General features: G+C 37.4%; 1 protein-coding gene across 8 annotated transcripts in view; it reads left to right on the forward strand.

The window, feature by feature from the left end:
* The window catches only part of LOC131034168 (uncharacterized), a 209,591-nt gene that overhangs the window by 140,402 nt on the left and 48,418 nt on the right, over positions 1 to 20,771 (forward strand). For all 8 annotated transcript variants that reach the window (XM_059216955.1, XM_059216957.1, XM_059216959.1 and 5 more), the window contains exon 4: positions 5,428 to 5,466. In XM_059216955.1, coding sequence (XP_059072938.1) covers positions 5,428 to 5,466 — 39 coding nt within the window. The remainder of the gene's footprint in view (positions 1 to 5,427; positions 5,467 to 20,771) is intronic.

Raw genomic sequence — 20,771 nt, forward strand, 5'->3', positions numbered from 1 at the left:
TAAGGTGGGTGTCTAAAAACCTCAAGACAATTCACATAAGATGCATTGAAAGGCCCTTTTTTTATGAAAGGGGAGTTTCTTCTAGGGCATAAGACGTTCATGAGGGATTTGATGAGAATACAAAGGGAGGCGTTCTCTCATTTCTTTGCGTTTGGCCGAAATTGCAAGATCTCTCCAAACAGTTAGGGTCAAAACCACGCCACGTCAGGTTAACGTACCATCAGCATTTGCAGTCAATAAACTTCTTCATTACACTTCCAGGTAAGTCAAAATTTCCCTTTCAAATGGTTAACACTTTGCAATATGATCATATTGTTTAAACTAGGATTGGTATGTAGAAAGCATTCAAGCAAATCTTAAAGTTTAACCCAAGGAAACATCAACAATCAAACAATCATTCGCCAAAATCACACCCCCCCCCCCCAGCCGAAAATTCAAAAGTAATAGGAATCCTAGCCCGAAATTACAAAACACATAGGATCATCTTTCTAGAAAATTGCATGCAAAATCATCTTCGAAACAATCAGCACTCTACGAGACTAAAAACTTAAAACGCCGAATCACGCAATCCAATAACATTGGCAACTTTTATCATCAACATTGTAAAGAGCAACATTTTGAAATTTGTTCAAACTAAACTATCCAAAATCGACTGATTTTCAAGTATGCGGATCGCAATCTAAAACACAAAATTTGAATATCTCATTTTAAGCTATCTCGCTGTTTAACAATTTTTTGCGCTAACGCCGTTTTTTGGCACTGCTAACCCATATTTTTTGCATTAAGGCCTGTCTCGTAATTCGTGTCCGGCTGTGTAGGATAAATGCCTAAATTAGTGACAGAGTCTTCAAAGGCACCTGACGCAATCAGAGCATTACGAACTTCCAAAGCTGACATTCCCCGCAAGTTTGAGAAAATGAAATATGAGTACCAAGGGGGAGGGGTCAAAAAGTCAAAGGTCCAAAGTGTGTGGGACAATGTAGGAGATACAGACATGGAACATATTGACATTTAGGATTTCAGGAACAAAGTATACTCTCATAATGCCTATGGCAAGCCCAGACGGATGTTGGAGAGTGGTATTGCTTAGGATGTTGGTTTCCCACCGGCCGTGCAGAATTATGAATTGGTGGTTGAAGTCGCTAAGCATTATCAGCCGGAAACTAGATTAGTGGTGCTGAAAGGAATGGTAATGGCCGACTTCACACTTGAAGCCATTGGGGAAGCATTTGATATCCCACTTCCTGAGCACGCTTCTGCGGTAACCATTGATGAAGCCCAAATTGCCTATGACACAAATCCTAGTTAGTGCAAAACACTGATAAACGAAGAGTGGTTCAAGGAAGAAGACCCTCGAGCACTAGGATCGGTAAGAAGACCCACATAAGCGATTTCCAGAATGAGTATGGTGATATGGTTACCTTGCTTAGCCGGGTCATGGGACTTCCGCAATCTAATCTCTTTGAGGAATGAATGTTCTACTTTACGGAGCAAGTCTTCGCTGGGAAATCTAAGTTTGACTGGGCCCATGAGTTGTGCTTAAGATTCCAGAACTACGTTCGGGTAGAACGTGCAGCAGATCGGGATATCTGGAAGGACTACTTGCAAGGAGAAGTTGAATTTCTGGAGAAAGAGTTTGCCTCGGGGAAAGAAAAAGTGCTTTCTTGAAAAGTATTTGTTTCTTTTAAATTCTAAATGCACTTTTTCAGGATAAAGTTTCTTTCCAGCTACCAAAGTCATTACAGATTTTGAGCTCCGTGCAAGTGCACTTTTTGGAGCAACTTTATGTTTGGTAGTTGGTAGTTATTAGTTAGTTGATGGTTGGTGATGATATTTTGTTCTTCATCAATAGGTATAGACAGCCATGTTTTACAGGATGAATCTGTGCCACTTGTAAGATTAAATCTTGGCCATTCATCCATTTTTGAATGTCTATAAAAGGGATAGTTTCTCCCTCATTTTGTAAGAAGTTAAGATTGTTGCTAAGACTTTGGCGAAATTTATGCAGAATTAATGAATATTAAAGCTGTCTGGTTTCTTTGTGAGTGCATGGTCTCCTTCTTCATCATTTATTTTTCTTGTTATGTAGTTTAATTTCAGATGGTATTTTTAGGATTATATCTGATAGAAACCTTAGTGTTCACACCATTAAGGATTGACTGATTGTCATTTCCTCTTGCATGGTTAATCTGAACCAATTTTATGCTCTTGTTCGGTTATTGAACATTAAATGAACGAATATCTGATTCTGTGTTTATGTTTAATAGCATGAAAATCTAACTCCCATTGAAGATTGCACCAGTTTTTACAGAGTTGCGCTTCATTAGCTGATGATGTTTAATTTGGTTTTTTCAAGGTTTCTGTCTATTTTTCTGAACATGCCGTCTTAGGTAGATTAATTAGATTTTCTCTCTTTCCCTTTCCCTTTTTTCCTTTTTTTAATCAAGTTGAAGTTGAAACATCATCGTATTAAAGTAAAATCTGATGAAATCAAAACCATAGAATCCTAGGGAACCCGTACGAACAAAACCAACTCTATTCAACCATAAGTCCCCTTTGTGTATTCAGCAAAGCACATCATACCGTTGAGTTATCCTGCAGTCAAACCTGACAACTGAAACATTGAGGTCATGCCCAAATGATCAATCCAAACAGCATTAGGGATCTCCTTATTTCAAGAGAGGATAGGATACTCAACTAGTAAATTCTATTCTGTGTTGGCCAATAGAGAGTTGTGGCCACACGACTTTAGACATGTCAACAGGTAGATTTGCTTACAAATATACCATTGATCCAATCCTTGACAATCACATCTTAAATAAATTCTTCAAAAAATTAGCACACGTTATTCTTGAATGGAATCACTTCTCATGGACAAGTGGCTTATCGTCCTCAAATTCAAATATGTAAAGAAAGAGGGTTTTTGTCCTTCGGATCTCCCACATCTAGGGTTTTGTCCTTCAGTGCTTCAATCTCCAAAATGGAGGGATGTGCAAAAAGAAAAAAATTGATAGTTTGCTTTGAGTAAATGACTTCTTTTATAGTTGCCTTTTGGGCCCTCCATTACTTATCTCCAACTGTTTGAAACAATTTAAAATTACTTTATTGAATTTACTGTTTCCCTCCAAGTTTTTAGGAAACAATTTTAAAATAAATATTACATATGCCCTATAGTAATATTTAAGTTGCCCTTTTGAAAAGAAAGTGATTGGAATCAATTTAAATTATTATTATTAAATTAATTCTCTTAGCTTATGAGAAATAAGAATAGGCCAGGAGTCCTCAATTAATTATTTTATTTCTGAAAAGGGGACATGACCAACAGTGAGACGCATATAATTTAAGGGCCTTCGAAGTGATGCTAAAGGAGAGTGGATGAAAAATAAAGATAAATAATTATAATAAATTAGGGAGAGTGGTAATGAATATTGACAAATAAAATACTAAGAAGTGATATGGGCAGTGTTTTGGTGTCTAGGACCTTTTAACTTATTACAAGTGAAGGATAAGTAGATAGAAAGATATTAGGGGAAATTGGCATGGTCTGCAAAATGACTCAACATGAGAAAACCAACTATGGGGTTTGACCTTTGTTTTAGGCATCTAGACAAAGATCACATTGATTTCTTTCTTTAAAATCATAATAGGACATTGATATCTGTTAGATAGTAGTAGGTACCTTCGAACATGTTGAACTTTGTACTAGCGTTTCCAGAGATCATGCTGCCTTTAACGGGCATCCTAAGGGAAAGATCTTGAAGACAAAGGTAATGCTGGTGGGTTATATTGATTCTGATATTTTACTGTCCCATTTCTAATTGATGAGTAGGTAAAGTCTGCAAAATCATGTAAGGTTGATGGTCTTTATTTCTTGACCATAAGGGAATACCCCACTTTCTCCTTTCCTAGATTACCAAAGTTGAAGCAGTCAAGATTTTAATATAATTAAGGTATTCGAATATCTTGACCATCTTACCCTATCAGAAATAGAAACTTGAAGACATAAATAATGACTTATAATATTTCAATTCCTCAAGATCTGTAATATGAGAAAATATGACCTTATTGGAATCCTCTTTTTTTTTCACTAGTTGAATAAAGTCCAATGAGTTTTATTTCTGCTCACAGTACACCCTTCTGTCAGGACCAATTTGAATTCATTCTTCAATATTTTATAATTGCATACCAACTAAATGAACCAGTAAATATATGCTGGTGTGCTGCCATGGAGAACCTATTGACAGGGGAGAGAGTGCCAATCTTTGTCAACAAAAATAACTTGGAGAGAACAAGGACAGTGTGCAAGTAGGTGTGCAAAATGAGACGAGAATTAGATTTTTGAAGAGAGGCTTTGTGCAGTATTACAGTGCATGAACAAATGACTTCACAGATTGATTTTCCTTGGAACAATCAGAAGATTGAGAAGGGTCTAAAGGGCATCTAACCATCCTTATTTTGGGAGATTATCTATTAATATCTCTTGCTGATGGAGAAGCCAGAGGAATGACTTTATCTTGTATCAATTTGGAAGTTTCCATAACTTGGATCACATCTGGGTCTAGGAAACCTAATTTCCCAACATGCAAAGTAATGTGGAGGCAAAGCTGGGATAATATTCACCCAATTTTTTTACCCATTTGTTAATATCTGCTATATGGGTGAATGAAACTTCTTGTTGGATTATCAGAAAAAATCTGATAGGATAAAGATGGGGAAATTTTTCGATAAATCCTAGCAAACCTGATCCACAGCCGTATCCATGGGAGTAATATCTGCAACTATTGCATCTCCATCCGTCATTGAAACTTTTTTACAAGGCAGTAAACCAGATGTCTTGTTCACTGCTTTGAAAGCCATTCATCTTACCTGTTAAAGATGATTTGTCATGTTGATATTAATTTGCCATTGTAATAATGGACATAGCAGATTGATGCAGGGATACAGATGTATGGAAATGATAGAACTCTTTGTAGCCCATATGTTATTTCTGCAACTATTGTGTTTCTATCTGTTGTTGTAGCTACTTTTGAAAGGCAATGAACTAGATGTCTTATTCACTGCTTTGAACTAATTCATTTTATCCTACTAAAGTTGAGCTGTCCCATTGTTGTCAATTTGCCACTGTAACCATGGATAGAGTAGATTGGTGCAGCCCATCTCCTCTGCTTAGCGTGACCTGTATATACTGATTTTTTTCCTATTGGAATTTTCTGAATTATATAAATAGATAAAATAATGTATTTATGAGAACACATTCTTATTTTTTCCATGCCTTCTCTCTAAACTTTCCTTCTTGTTAATCATGGTATTTCACCTTTTTTTGTCTATATATGCAGGTAGTGTAGCTCAGAAATTCAATAGCATTTATGTTTTCAATCTTCGAGTTCATGTTATGACATGCAGCTTGTTTGTCTTCTGTGCTAACAGGAATGCTTCAATGCATGCATCACTGGGTGTTCTTTTAAGGTTCGTATGGAGACAATGAAATTATTAGTTTTTGTAAGACTATTTTGGGGTACAACGATGAGATTAATTAATGAAATATTTTTCAAATCAACACAATAATATTTATATTTGTAAACGTTGATGACTTAATTCATGTGCTTATCATCATCAGTTTGACTATATTATCTTTTTAACGTAACCTGGTCCTTATTTGCTCTTTAAGGATTTGTTTTGGATTACACACAAATAGATGAAAGAGGCACATGCAATATTTGTGACCATTTTGTTAGCACAGATACAATCCTACTGGGGCACTATGGAAATGTAATTCTTGAGGTGTGTGATGATTGATCTTCAACCTTGTACCATTAATGAGTGTTAAAATCATCATTTGACCTTCTAAAGAAGCATGACCCTATATTTATCTCGATTTGTACCTCCACGAGTTTGTCATATCCAGATGACTATCCTTAGTGCATTAAAGCTTTTGAAAGGTGGATTTTACTCAAAAATTAGTGTACATGTATGGGGCATGTAGAGGTCCTGGGATACTTTTAGACTAAATGCTTGCTTGATGAATGAAATCATGGCTTTCAATGACTGATTTATGTATGTCATTGACTCCAAGTTGCTTGATTGATGATATCATAATTGGATGACTGATTTATACTTGAGATTGTAGATAATGCAAAGGATTTCATATTTCCAAATTCTGTACCATAAAAAAATGGTGTGTGACTTCACTGATGCTGTTTTTGTGTCTGCAATGGTAATTTGAGGGGCCAAAAGATACTGGTATCTTGTGGCAAGATCTATTAAGGTAGTTTGTTCTTTAAGTGGCTTGGTCTTGTGTCAAGGTTTACTAGCAAAAAAAATGCTATGCAAGGAACTTTCTCATTGGGAAGCCTATGGAATTGTGAGTTTCAATGATGGCACAAATGACATGATCTAAACTGAACCAAAATTTCTACAAGAGTATGGAAGTGTTGACGTGTGTTTTGTACACGATCATACACAGAATAAAATACCCAAAGGCATCTTATCCTCTCTTGAATAAAGCCTCTAACTGCTGAAGATTCGCATGAAGGATCAGTTAGGATGACTCCAATGTTCTGGTTAGTAGGGTCTCTACGTGTGGACAAGCTCGCCGTGGTATGATGTGATTTGCTGTATCCTCAAGGGGTCTTACGCTTCCGAAAGCCTAAATTTTACTAAACTAAGAAGCTTTTCAAAAAATAACAAAAGGATAGGGTTTTGGAAGAAGTTTAATCTAGTCTAACCCTAAGAGTGACTTCGTGTGAACAAGACTTGGTAAGATTCAACCAACTTCAATTTTGCCATAAGATAACAACTTAATTGAAATTGATGCGATCTTCTAAGGTAACAAATGATTTTCAACGCATCAAAGATCAAAGACACTACCACGAAGGTACATATCCAAGATACAATAATGTTTGAAGGTTAAATGATTCAAATATCTCCAGTTGACCACGCAAGGCGTTCCTACAATCAGCAAGAAGCTAGTGGTTTGGATTACGAATCCCACCAAAGATCAAGTCTCACACTATGTCCTTCAAATTAACACACTACTTTGATTGAGCATGATTCAAGTAACTTGAACAACCATGAAGATAACCAAGAAAATTGCAACAAAACACCATAACTTCAATATTTCATTGATTTCCAAGTCATCATGTACAACAATTGCTTGAATTCCCTTTCCTCAAACTCAATCTTGCTACAAAACAAATTGCTTCTAAACTCTAATCTCTCTAATCTCTTAACTATCTTTATTCTCTCTCACATCTATTCTATTACAAATGAAATGAAAAATGAGGGTATAAATAGCATCCTCAATTACAATGAAAGGTCCAGATTGAAAGTAGATCAATGGTCAAGATCATGACACCTAAACCCTAATTAGGGTTTGTTACAAATGGCCTCCTTTTTACTGAACAATATTAAATGCATAGCCAAATATTAAATTTGGCACAAAAACCTAGGAGACATGAACCAATGACAAATAAGATGTCATGTCATCTATAACAACCTCTCATCTAGAATCTTATTCCCTTTCCAATTCTCTTTTTTAGCATATGTAATGAATCTTGACACGATTCCTTCAATCTCAGCAATTGGAATCTCGGGAAGATTCTTCATACTTTCTTCCAAATGGATGACTTGATCGAATGCATCTAGAAGAGTTGCGTCCCATGAAGTTTCAAGTTCCTTTGTTCTTTCAATCAGGAGCATAGTGGCAAACATCTGATCATATTGCTCGTCTGTAACATTTGCGTCCTTGCAAAAGATGACCTTGATTCTATCCTCTAATTCCTGCATATCCACATCTGTCTCGACCTCGATCCTCCTGCCAAGAATGGTACGAAGTACCTCAAATACTCTATCCTGGATCGGATTGATCACCTCCTCAACTTGGCTACATTTAGTACTGATGTCCTCGAAGAGAACACTCTTCATATGGAGTAAGGTTGACCACTGAAGCAAACTGTGAGGTCCTCCATCCATGATCTTCTCTTGTGCTAAGACCTTCCTTGATGTGTGTCTAATTACTTTCAAGACAGGAACGATAACATCTTTGGTATGGGCAAATGCGGCTACTGTTATCATCAAATTGTGGATTATCTCAAGAACCTGGATAGCTTGATGAATAATCTTCATCATCCTCGTTACAAACTCTATGGCAACTGTATGAGATTTATCCATCCAAGTACTTGTACGCTGGACCATATTCCTGAATCTTTCTGCTTCACCAATTGATTGAAGGGGAAGTGCCTGCACTGGTGATCTAGCTGGATCCTGACGTCCCAAAGGTTCATTGAGATGACTGAAATATGTTCTCCATGCACCTCTCTCTCTCTCAAGCTTTCTATTCTTCTCCATCTCTTCTCTAAGCTTGTCTTTCAATGCTTCAAATGAATCGGTGGCATCATCCAACGTCTGCTCAGCTGTGGATGGTCCTAGCTCAAAAGTCTGTATATCATATTCCTCTGCTAGAATCTCACCTTCATATTTGTCTACTGCCGGTGTAGCTATCTGCAGTTTTCTGGATCCAGTCTCATCTCGAATCATCTTTGACATCATGGTAGCCTTCCTCTTCTCTGGTACTTCGTGTGAGCGTCCAACAAGGCTCTCTAAATCAATTGCATGGTCCTCGTCCTCTACTACGATCACCTTGGTTAATCTTTCCTTCAACCAATCTGGGATAGTCGATCTTGTCTCTTGAACTTGAATTTCTTTATGCACTATTTCTTCTTGTCTGGGAGGAGATGTTATTTCATTGTCTTCTTTATCTTCATCTAACTCATAATCTTGGAGAGATCCATCTGGTGACCCTTGCTGTGCCTGTCCTTCTTCCTGCCTGTCGTTCTGTACCATCGACTCCATGGATTCTTCCACTTGAAGTGTCCTCTTCTCTGGTCTAGAAGAAGTGCCGGATGAACGATCTCGGTTGGCCTCTTGTTTCTTCTTGGAAGATTCTCTCTTTCCAGGTCTCTCTTTCCTCTTCGAACCTCTTGGATGGAGATTGCCCTCACTGGCACATCGAAGGTTACCTTCACCTGAATTTCTAGGATTAGGATTGCCTTCACTTACACTAGCTCCACCTTCGGCTGGTTTCTCTTCCAAAGTGAAAGTCATAGCTATGCCTTGCTCTCTCAACCTCTGATGCTGTACGTCAACCCATCTGCGAGTACAAGACAAAACTGGAGCCATTAAAGCATCTAAATCCACGACCTCGGGCTCATTCCAATCTAACCTTATTGATTTACTTTCTCGATCATAGGATGACTGGATATGTCTGCCACTGTCCTGAGCTTGGTCGGCCACTCTGTAAATCCTGCATTTCCTGATGAAATCCAAAGGCAATCTAGAATGCATTTTTCGTTTCACTTCAAGATCATCTAAGAGATTCATCATAAAATCTTCTATTTGGTACTCATGCTTAAACTTCCTACCGACTGTCTCCTCTAAATGTCCATGTAGATCAAAGCTTTCTCTCAAAGCAAAGGTTGAAAAAGAATACAAGGCTAACTCCTTCTCTGCGTCATCCATGGCTAAAGCATTAGGACATACCTCAACTGAATTGCCCAATATAATAGGTACCGGAACTCCATTTCCATGTCTGTGTCTGAATGCCTTCGCATAAGCTGCCAACTGTCTTGTTACCTCAAGTAACACAATTCTGTCTGTCGGATATCTCGGCAACATGTATGGAGGTAGAGGACATCCATGTACTCTGATATAAGTAAACCTCGGAAATTGAATAAACCAAGCACCATACCTCTTTATTAATTTCTGTGCATCCTGAGATAATCTGTTGTGAATCCCACCTTGCAACGTCCTCGTGATGCTCATCGTGAAGGTATCATTAATTAACTTGTAGTTGCTTCCTGGCGGATGATGCAAGTGGACATAAGAATCACAAACTCTGACCTCGCCGGGTCCTCTTCCAATCACTCCTCTGTGAGGTAGTCTTGCGTACTCAAAACTCCTGATCAATGCATAGATGACGTATGAACTCATGTGGAAGGACTTGGTAGCCTTGAGTCTCCTCAACTGTACGTCTAAGCAATGGCTAATCATCCTAGCCCAATGTATCGTACCCTTTCCCTGCACAATCACCTGGATGAAGTAGAACATCCACTTCTCAAAGTAGAAGGCGTGAGGGGCTCCTGTAACTCGGTTGAGCATCGTGATCAAATCTCTGTACTCCTCCTGGAAATCAATCCTGTGCGGTGTGTTCGGGACCTTGCTTAGACGGGGACGGCTCTTGAGTAACCAGTTCTTATTAATTATGCTTAGACAAGCATCTGGATCATCTTCGTACATTGACCTGGCTCCTTCTATGCTCTTGTACATCATGTCTCTGTGTTCTGGAAGATGGAAAGCTTCACTTATAGCTTCCTCTGAAAGGTACGCCAAAGTGTTTCCCTCATTGGACACGATCGTTCTGGACTGAGGATCATAATGACAAGCACACTCGATCATCAACTCATGGCACTGAACAGCTGGAGGAAAGCCGACCGCCTTAATGATGCCACTCTCGATTATTCTCCGGGCGACAGGTGATGGCTTGCCAATGTAAGGGACCTCTCGAAATTTCTTCGTGCTAAAGTTACCCAAGTTGGTATCTCCAATATTGCTCCACTTCGACACGATCTTGGTCTCCACTTCTTCAGTCTTTTGATCTTCTTTCATAAGAGCTGAACGACTGGTGGATGCTCCCGCCTTCGGGGTCACCATACCTACACAACATTTCATAATGAGAAACTAGATCTTGCAATGTATAATATAGATTAGAGAATATTTTTAGGAAACCTCATGATAAGTCTTAGAGTTATCATTTCCTAAAAACGAAACGATTGAGCTAGGAATTCAAAATTCAAAATTTCAAAATTTAGGCTATGACGATCAAAACTTAAAATTAAAACAAAAAAAACCATATCGCCATACCTCACTAGAGAACTAACTCTAGAATGCAAAATAAATAAAATCGCCTAGGCAAAATTGATATTAGACAATCTTCAACGTGATCTCTTCTTCAAATTAGGAACTTCGCCACCTTTGATATGTCCTTGATGTGATCTCCAATGCCTTGGACAAGCTTGCACAAAATGAAGCTTTAGGTTCGCACCACCTTTGATTGATGTTCACGTCTTCCTTTGATGAAATTCGCACCACCTTTGAATATAAATTCGCACTTCCAAATACAACTCGCACTTCTCCTTCAAGATCGCATGTAAGGGATGATAAATGATGATGTGAAAATGACAATTCCCACCTCCCTTTATAGTGCTCACCTCATATTCACCTTAAGGCCGACTTGGTAATTAATAAGGCAATTTAAAACAATTTTTAAATAAAATAGAAGGCCGACTTGGTAATATAAGCCAAATCCAAGCGCTCCATTTTAATTTTTTAAATTAATTAATAATTAATTATTAAATGCCTTTATTTTTAAATTAATAAATTCGATTTTTTGACAAGGCAAAATAATAATTAATTGAAGATCAAGCGCAAATTTTAAATGCCATTTTTTAATTAAATTTTCAAATTATCGAATTTTCTAGCATTTAAATAAATTCAAAAATGTTTTGAGCGCCAAAATTTGGAGAGTGGAAAATTACAAACCTCATCGCCCTGGTCCCTGACTGAGGGACAGGAGCGATCCATCATCTTGGTCTTGATTCTTGCATTTTTGACGTTCAAAGTCTTCATCTCCATGTTGAACTTGGCATTTTCGCTAGGGATTTCGAGCTAAAGTGTCTTGCTTGTGTGAACTAGTGCCCTTTATGACCATTATCGCCTTGGTCCCTTGGAGAGGGACAGGAGCGATCTAGATGTTTTCTCCATTTCATGCTCAAATTAGTAACATTTTAACGTCCACCTCCTTTGTATCGCCTTCCAAATGATGTTTTAAACCTTGTGCAACTTTGCTTTGACGTGATCTTTAAAGGATAACAAGTGTTTTGGCAAATATCGCCCTGGTCCCTTGGGGAGGGACAGGAGCGATGCTTATGTCCTGGCTCAAATTGGCAAACTTTTGATCTTTGTTTCTTGTTCATTGCCTCTTAAAGGACGTCCTTGATCTTATGTGAACTTGCTTTGACATGCATTCGAAGGAAAATGAAGGATCCTATGCAAATCGCCTTGGTCCCTTGGAGAGGGACAGGAGCGATATAGCCTCTTTGTTCGATTTGATGATCTTTTAACGTTTGAAGCCTTTGTATATCATCTCCTAATCATGCCTTGGACCTTTTACCACCTTGTAAAATCTTGACTTAACGTGATTTTTTGAGAGATTTGGCCAACAGGATGAACATCGCTCTGGTCCCTTGGAGAGGGACAGGAGCGAACTTTAAGATTTTAGGTTTGTCCTTGCTTCCATCAACTTGCCATCGCTTTCATAATGTGAGATGAAGTCCCTTGATCCTTCTTAATCACTTGATACTTGTCTAACTTTTGAAAATCTAAGCCTTTATGAGAATTTCGCTCTGGTCCCTTCCTGAGGGACAGGAGCGAACTAGGTGTCTTGGTGCAATTCTTTCAATGTTGCGACCTTTGATGCTTTGTGGTTGATTGAGACGCTTTAAAACGTCCTTGCCACCTTATGTCCGAACTTGGAGTGCCTTGAACTTGAAGAAAAGGCAACATACTCATTACATCGCCCTGGTCCCTTGGAGAGGGACAGGAGCGACCTTGCTCTTGTGGGCTTCATCTCGCCTTGTCACTTTCAAAATTTATCTTCAACGGATTCGTAATGTACCTTTCCACTCATCCATGCCTTGGAATCCATTGTAACTTGGCAAGAAATTTGTCTAAGACAAAAAATCGCTCTGGTCCCTGCCTGAGGGACAGGAGCGAACTTGGGCATTTGGGTCCCTTGTTGACGTTTCACAATCTTCAATTTGTCTTCAACGAGTTCAAGTCACATCTTTTCTTGCCTTCAAACCAAAAACTTGCTTGATCTTTGCCCAGAACATGCCCTATGAAGGATTTCGCTCTGGTCCCTGGGAGAGGGATGGGAGCTACAATGGTTTTCGCCCTGGTCCCTGACTGAGGGACAGGAGTGATTTTTGCAATTTGGTCCACTTTCTTCATGTTTGTGCCTTCAAATTATATTCAATTGATAAAATGCATCTCCTTTGATCTCTTCAAATCGTCAAGTTGTTAAAATCCTGCAAGGACAAAGCAATATTTGATTTTGAGCTCCGGTCCTTCACTGAGGGACAGGAGCGATTTTTGCAATTTGGTCCACTTTCTTCATGTTTGTGCCTTCAAATTATATTCAATTGATAAAATGCATCTCCTTTCTTTACCATTTCCATTCGAAAAATCATCTTGATCCTGCAGAGATAGTAAGATTTTTGAAAACGAGCTCCGGTCCTTCACTGAGGGATAGGAGCGATTTTGCTCCTACAGGCCAAAATATCATGATTTCACAAGTTTAATCACTTCACAAGGCAAAAACAAATCATTTCCAATGCCCGGGATCAAATATCAAAAAGGTCAAAATTTGGTCAAAATTACTCAATTGGACAAAATTCACATTTCATCATCAACACTTAGACAAATTTAAGACTCTGCACTCAAAATGTCAATTGAAAATAGATCATTCTGGCGAATTCATTTCATTCAAAATTTGCATCCTACAAAAGGAAGCTCAAAAGCTCTCAAGACTGACTGGACTCTGGTCTGAAAAGATCGAAAAGGAAACCCTAAGGCTTGACCCTAAATCCAGACAACTGACAAACTACCAAAACCCTAAAAAGCAAAGTGAAAGGTGAGCAAAAACGAGCAAAAAGAGGGGGTCCCCATTTGCAATGGGGTGATGTGTGAAATGGTCACAACAGGAAGATAGCTTGTCAGGAACATTGTAGTTTGATATTTGAAGGTTTCTTCCAAAAACACAACTTTAAGGAAAAGATCTATAGGGAGAGAGGTATTAGAAGTTAACTAGTTGAAATGACTTATATGCCTATATAACATGGTAGGAATCGATGGTTGTAATCATGGGAATCTAGCATATTTGCAACCCTTTTTTGTTTTGTTTGAGAATACATCAAGGCTATAATTCTGATTTGGCTATTGAAAGTATCAATTGAGGTGTCGACATTATGGTGTGTCTAAAAGATTTTTCCATTTCCCTCTTTCCATATGTTCCATATAACTAACAAAGGAATGAGTTTGTGCATTATTTTTGTTACTAGCTTTCAATTCCATCCATTTAGTTTGCATTTGTATAGTGAATGACACTTTTGAGGACTACAATAGAATTTTACTCCTTGTTCCAAGTGAGATTAACATAAGACATTGTAGAAATGAATGGGCATTTTTTTTTGTTCTTCCAACTATAGGACAAATAGTGGGCCCAAATGTAAAGTTATATTCAATTGCAGTAAAAGAACTATTATATATATGTGATAATATTGTCTAATATTTTATTGTTTCGTTTGCAGGCTGAAGGAGAGAGATCATTTACGTTTTTTATGTCTTCTCCAAATGATTCATATTGGGCTTTATATGTTTAGAGGACCGGTGAATGGATGTCTTGACCGGTCATGTCATTTAGACATGACCGATCAAGGCACCCATTGATTGGTGCCTCTTCATAGTGCACATACCGATCTATGTTATGTTTGGTAACTAACATTAATAATTAAACTCTTGTTCGAAGCGGTGTTTAGCTAAGATGCTTTGTTAATGGCCCGAACAGGTTTATGAACTAAACTCGATAACAACAACATTCTATATGCTATCAGGTATATTAATGCCGATCCATTTATGGATCAACATTAATGTGCTATCGGGTTACTAGCCCGATGGCATTAGATCGACGCTTAACTATGTTAAGCAAGTCGTCGATCTAATCCTTCTTTTATCAATGTCAATATCATAATCATGATCAATGTTGTAATCCGATAAACATATTCAGTTCGGAAAGCATAAATCAGATAGCATAATCAAAACAGAACAAAGGAGATTAATAGGTTAGGAGAGTCTTATCTTGCAGAAGCTACTAATGCATTAACACTCCCTCTTAGCTTTGGAAGATAGATAAAGTAACCTGCATCACATTTCTTTTTCATAATGTCAGTCTCCAAAATATATATCATCAATACACCTGATATGAAGTATCATCATGACACAAGATACAAATATAAAACATCACTCTAACCATGTGATATAAAAGATTCATTATTTCATTATGACAAGATATTACTTGAACACGTGATATCAATATTGCCTAAACACGCAATACTAAGGATAAACATATGAGGATGATTAAATTCTCATCTTATCCAAGTTGTAATATGTGCACAAGCATTTTATACAAATGTTTTATCACAACACCATCATGGCACATCCATGACATACCAGAGATCCAACATGATAACTGGTTAGAGAATCATAAGATCGTCACCTTATGATTTCTGTATACAAGTGTTCATTATCTGAGAGATCGTCACCTCTTAGATATGAACACAGGGGGTGAAACCCAGAATGTCTCAACATGACAAAAAAAGTTTACACATTAAACATCTTATTTACAAAGTAGATTACCTTTCTATCATACCTAAACCTTTTCTGAAGTGATCAACCTTCACTTTGGAAAGTGGTTTGGTCAATTTGATCACATTTTTGTCTACCATGTCTCGCACATAATGGTATGGAATCTCAATATGCTTGGATCTGTCATGAAATACTGGATTTATAGAAAGCTTTATGCAGCTCTGGTTGTCACAATGGATGACAGTGGGTTTCATAGGTTCACCAAATAGTCCCACAAGCAACTTCCTAAGCCATACTGCTTCTTGAGCAGCCATGGAAGCTGCAATGTACTCAGCCTCGGTGGAACTCTGAGCTACAGAAGACTGTTATCTGCTGATCCAAGATATCATGGCTGATCCCAAACTGAAGCAACACCCTGAAGTGCTTTTCCTGTCAGTCACACTCTCAGCCCAATCTGAGTCTGTAAATCCGTGTAGGTCTAGATTGACTTTCTCATATTTGAGACCAAGGTTTAGAGTACCTTGTAAGTATCTCATAATGTGTTTCACTGCAATCAAGTGAATTTCCTTAGGCTCACACATAAAATGACTTAAGGCATTGACAGTATAACAGATATCTGGCCTTGTATTCACCAGATACATGAGGGACCCAATCATCTGTCTGTAGAGTGTAGGATCAGTGGATTGTGACTCTGTTGCTGCTTCTCTAAGTTTATGTAAATTTGTTTCCATGGGAGAGGTCATAGGTCTGCAGTTATGCATTCCAAATCTCTTCAAGATGTCCAAGGTATACTTTCCTTGGTTTAGTATAATATTGTTAGAATCCTGCCATACTTCCAATCCTAGGAAGTAATGAAGGATTCCTAAGTCCTTCATATCAAATTCTTTGGATAGATCATGTAATGTCCCTACTTAGTAGCTTGGAAAGAATACAAATAGTTGGTGAACTAAGACAGGACAAATTACCTTCTTACTTAATACCTCTAAAAATTCCCTATAAAATACCCTGTTAGTAAACATGCAGCAGTGGTTTCTATTTCTACCCTTGCTGTTCGCAGTCTGCTCCTTTCCCAGACTTCCTTCTAAACTCTTTTCCCTGTCCACCACTTCTCCCCTTATCCTTGGTTGACCTCCCTTTTTATATATCCCGTGAAGGGGAAAGGTTGCATCTCAAATCACATCCTAATATCCATCGCAAAGAGTACAATAAGTCCACAGCATATGGAAGGAAAGGAAGTGGAGGTTGAGGATGATTGGGATGTAGATGGAGCCACAGATTGCATCACTACCAATGCAGCAAAGATCATAATATCCAATTAGAGCATAAATGATATAATCAATAGTATGAATCCATTAACATCGCTTGCTTTTCTTAATGCAATCAATATAGATGAATGCCAAGTCGATTATATATTTTAAACTTTCCCTTTCACCTATTTTGATAAGGGATAAAGATTGGATGACAAAATAGAGTTGTGTCTGATAAGATCTTATGAAATATGCCAATTTATGGTACTCCAACCTGCAATGTGTTCTTCCTGATATATCGATGTGTCTTATGTAGTAAAAAGTAGATGATATTTCTTATAGCAATATCAATTGTTGTTACTGACTGGGATCCTTTATATCATGCAGTGGCTGGTATATAATACCACTTACAGTGATATAACTGCGGTGTCGAATATGGACGTGTTCCTTGCAACCATGATCTAATGTTATGTCTGATGTGAATTTCTACGCATGTAATTGAGAGGGCCACAGAGACTAATGCTCCAATAAGCCAAGCCGAATTGGATACCCGTAATCAAAACCCCAAAAAACTATATTCCCTTTTTGAATGACGACTGGTCTCTTATATCTCCATCCTTGAATGAGGGGTTACGTGGGATAAGACATATCCCATGTCCTTTGACAAACACACCCTTCCTAACAATTCTGATTGCACCTCTTGAGTTATTGATGAAGCTTGTACTCTTAACTGATTTTATCTAATGATAATCACATTCATTCATGATAATTATCAATCGCTGCACTCTAATCGTTTAGTTTTCCTTATATATCATTGTTATTGAAGATACTAAATTGCTGTCTAGATGCGCCTTTTCGGATATCAACTATAACAGCCTCCTTAATTGATGCTGATAGTAATATTCTCAAATAATCAATGTGCATTAGTTAATATGACGATAATCCTGCTCCTTGGTTTGCTAGATATCATAGTTAATCGCCTTCTCCCATGACTTAGTCATTATCGTATTCATAATTGCTGTTCCTCCATATCCATATCGGCTATGATCGCTGTATAATCTAACATCATTATCAATGTAATTGCTGCCCAGTCATACGTTGATTTCCGTCATCTTAATCACTGTCTCCAACATATATTTATTGATACTTGCCAATGCTTATCAACGTCTTAGCATATTGTAAAATTTATTTGATAAATATGAAATTAATATTAATATTTAATAAATATAAATTATATATTAAATATTATTTATTATCATTTAGTTCATTATATATTAAATATTGTTTATTATTATCATTTAGTCCATTCTATTCATTTATTTGGTTATATATATATATATATATATTTTAATTGTATTATTATTTATTATTAAGTTCTATTAGGTCTGATGCATATGGGTTATACAATATGAATTAATAGTCAAACACTTCTGATAATTGATTTATCGGTATTTATAATGATTCCCGTGTTTACCTGTTCTCATCACGGTAAACATTAAAGTTTGGCTTCGAGAGATATTTTTGATTTTGCTAATGGGTTCTCAATCTATTCCAACGCTTATTGCATTATAATTGTTTGGTAGTTACTATATAAATAATAATAAATAATAATCATATATAATAATAATAATAAATAATAATCATAACAAATAATAATAAACATTAATAATTATATATATTAGAGGAAAATCGTGAAGTCTCATAAATGAGACGATTTTCCAATATCATTAAATGTTAATTAATAAATGTTTTAATTATAGTATTTATTTAATCCAATGTCCAAAGAGGGGTTATGACAGATCATTCTTATAAGATGATCATTTCTTGTGATTAATGAGTCATCAACATATAAAATCAACATTAGCATATCACCTTTATTTCTTTTGTAGTAGAGATTAGTATCTGCATCATTTTTATAGAAACCTAGTCCTGAGAGATAGGTGTCAATTCTTTCATACCAGGCCCTGGGGGCCTGTTTAAGCCCATAGAGAGCTTTCTTGAGTCTGCACACATGAGACTCTGCATCATGAATTTCAAACCCTTCAGGTTGCTCTAGGTAGACTTCTTCTGAAATTTCACCATTTAGAAATGCTGTCTTAACATCCATTTGGTGTACCTTCCATCCTTTTGCTGCTGCAATGGCTAATACAGCTCTTACTGATGTATACCTGGCAACAGGTGCAAAAGTTTCCTCATAGTCTATTCCCTCCCTTTGTGAGAAGCCTCTGGCCACAAATCTGGCCTTGTGTTTCTCAATACTGCTGTCTAGAGCATGTTTGATTTTAAATAACCATTTAGATGAAATCACAGATTTCTTGGTTGGCCTAGGAACAATTTCCCAAACATAATTTTTCATAATGGATTGATACTCTTCAGACATGGCATCTTTCCATACTTGATGTTTAAGTGCATCTGATACATTGTTTGGTTCATTTTTAGAGAGATCATTCATGAGAGCAACATAGCTAGTGAATTTATTAGGTCTTTTGCTTTCCCTGAAGGTTCCTGAAGGAGCAGCAAACTTCTGAGCTTCTGCTATAGTCTTGGTGGCCCATAGAGGTCTTTTCTTGAGGTTTTCTCTAGGTGGGATTGGAATTTCACCTATAGTTTCCTCAAGATTCTCCCTCTGAAGCTCAGGAGTAGGGTCTTCTTCTATGTTAGGAGTGGGGATATAGATTTCAGGCTCTATTGTACTTAAGGCTCTTTTGAAGGCTAAGTCTTCTTCGAAGATTACATCCCTACTAAGTTCAATATTTTTCTGACCATGTATATATATTCTATAGGCCTTGGATGTTTCACTATATCCTACAGGTATTCCCCTTTTTCCAGAAGGTTCTAGTTTTAGTCTTTTCTCTTTAGGTACATGTATATAGACAGGACACCCAAATATCCTAAGGTGGCTGATATCTGGTTCTAGTTTGGTAAATACTTCCTCAGAAGTTTTATCTTCAAGATGAGAGTGAGGACATTTGTTTTATATATACACAGCAGTGTTAGTTGCTTCTGCCCAAAGATTGATATTTAGATTCTGATCAAGAATCATGGCTTTGGCAACTTCTACAATTGTCCTATTTTTCCTCTTAGCTACCCTATTTTGTTGAGGATTATAAGGTATTGTTAACTCCCTCTTAATCCCTGAGTTTTTACAAAAATCTCTAAATAATTCTGATGTGTATTCCCCCCCATTATCAGTCCTTAGGGTTTTGATTTTGTTACCTGTGTAGTTCTCTGTCAGTGATTTAAACTCTTTAAACCTACCAAGGATCTCTTCTGATTCTTTACACTTCAAAAAGTAGATCCAAGTTCTCCTAGAGTAGTCATCAACAAAAATTACATAATACAAACATCCTCCTAGAGAGGGAGCGGACATGGGTCCACATACATCAGAATGAACTAACTCTAATACTTTGCTTGTTTTCCTATTACTATTATGGAAGGCACCCTTGATATTTTTACCTAGGGCACATCCCTTGCATGCCTCTGAATGATATTGCTGCAACTTAGGTAAACCTATGACAAGGTTTCCCATAGATGACAAAGTTCTATAATTCAGGTGGCCTAGTCTTCTATGCCAGACCTCATTTGCATTTGTTGCTTCATGAATTAGGGCTAGGTTGGGCTCTATGCACAGCTCATACAAATAGCCTTGTCTTTGACCAATGACTTTAGCTTTCTTGATGGAAGAGTTTCTCGGCCAAGCCAACACCTTGTTCTCCATGAAGGTTACTCTGTATCCGTTATCTTCTAGGGCTGATATGGAGACTAGATTTCTCTTGATGCCGGGGACATACAGTACTCCTTCGAGTTGCAATGATATGCCTGTCTTCAGTTTGATGGTGCAGGAACCAATTCCTCTAATTGGATGTGAGGAATCATCTCCGATGGTTACTTACTCTTCATTATCCTCTGTCATGGAGTCTAGTACTTCTCTAAACCCTGTAATGTGTCTGGATGAATCACTGTCGATCACCCAGGAGTTAGATTTATTTGATGCATGGCTTGTAAGTGCTGAGTAGAGGACATAGTTCTGGGAGTCATCTTCTCTTT

The sequence above is a fragment of the Cryptomeria japonica genome, chromosome 1 (genome assembly GCF_030272615.1).
Source record: "Cryptomeria japonica chromosome 1, Sugi_1.0, whole genome shotgun sequence".
NCBI lineage: Eukaryota > Viridiplantae > Streptophyta > Pinopsida > Cupressales > Cupressaceae > Cryptomeria > Cryptomeria japonica.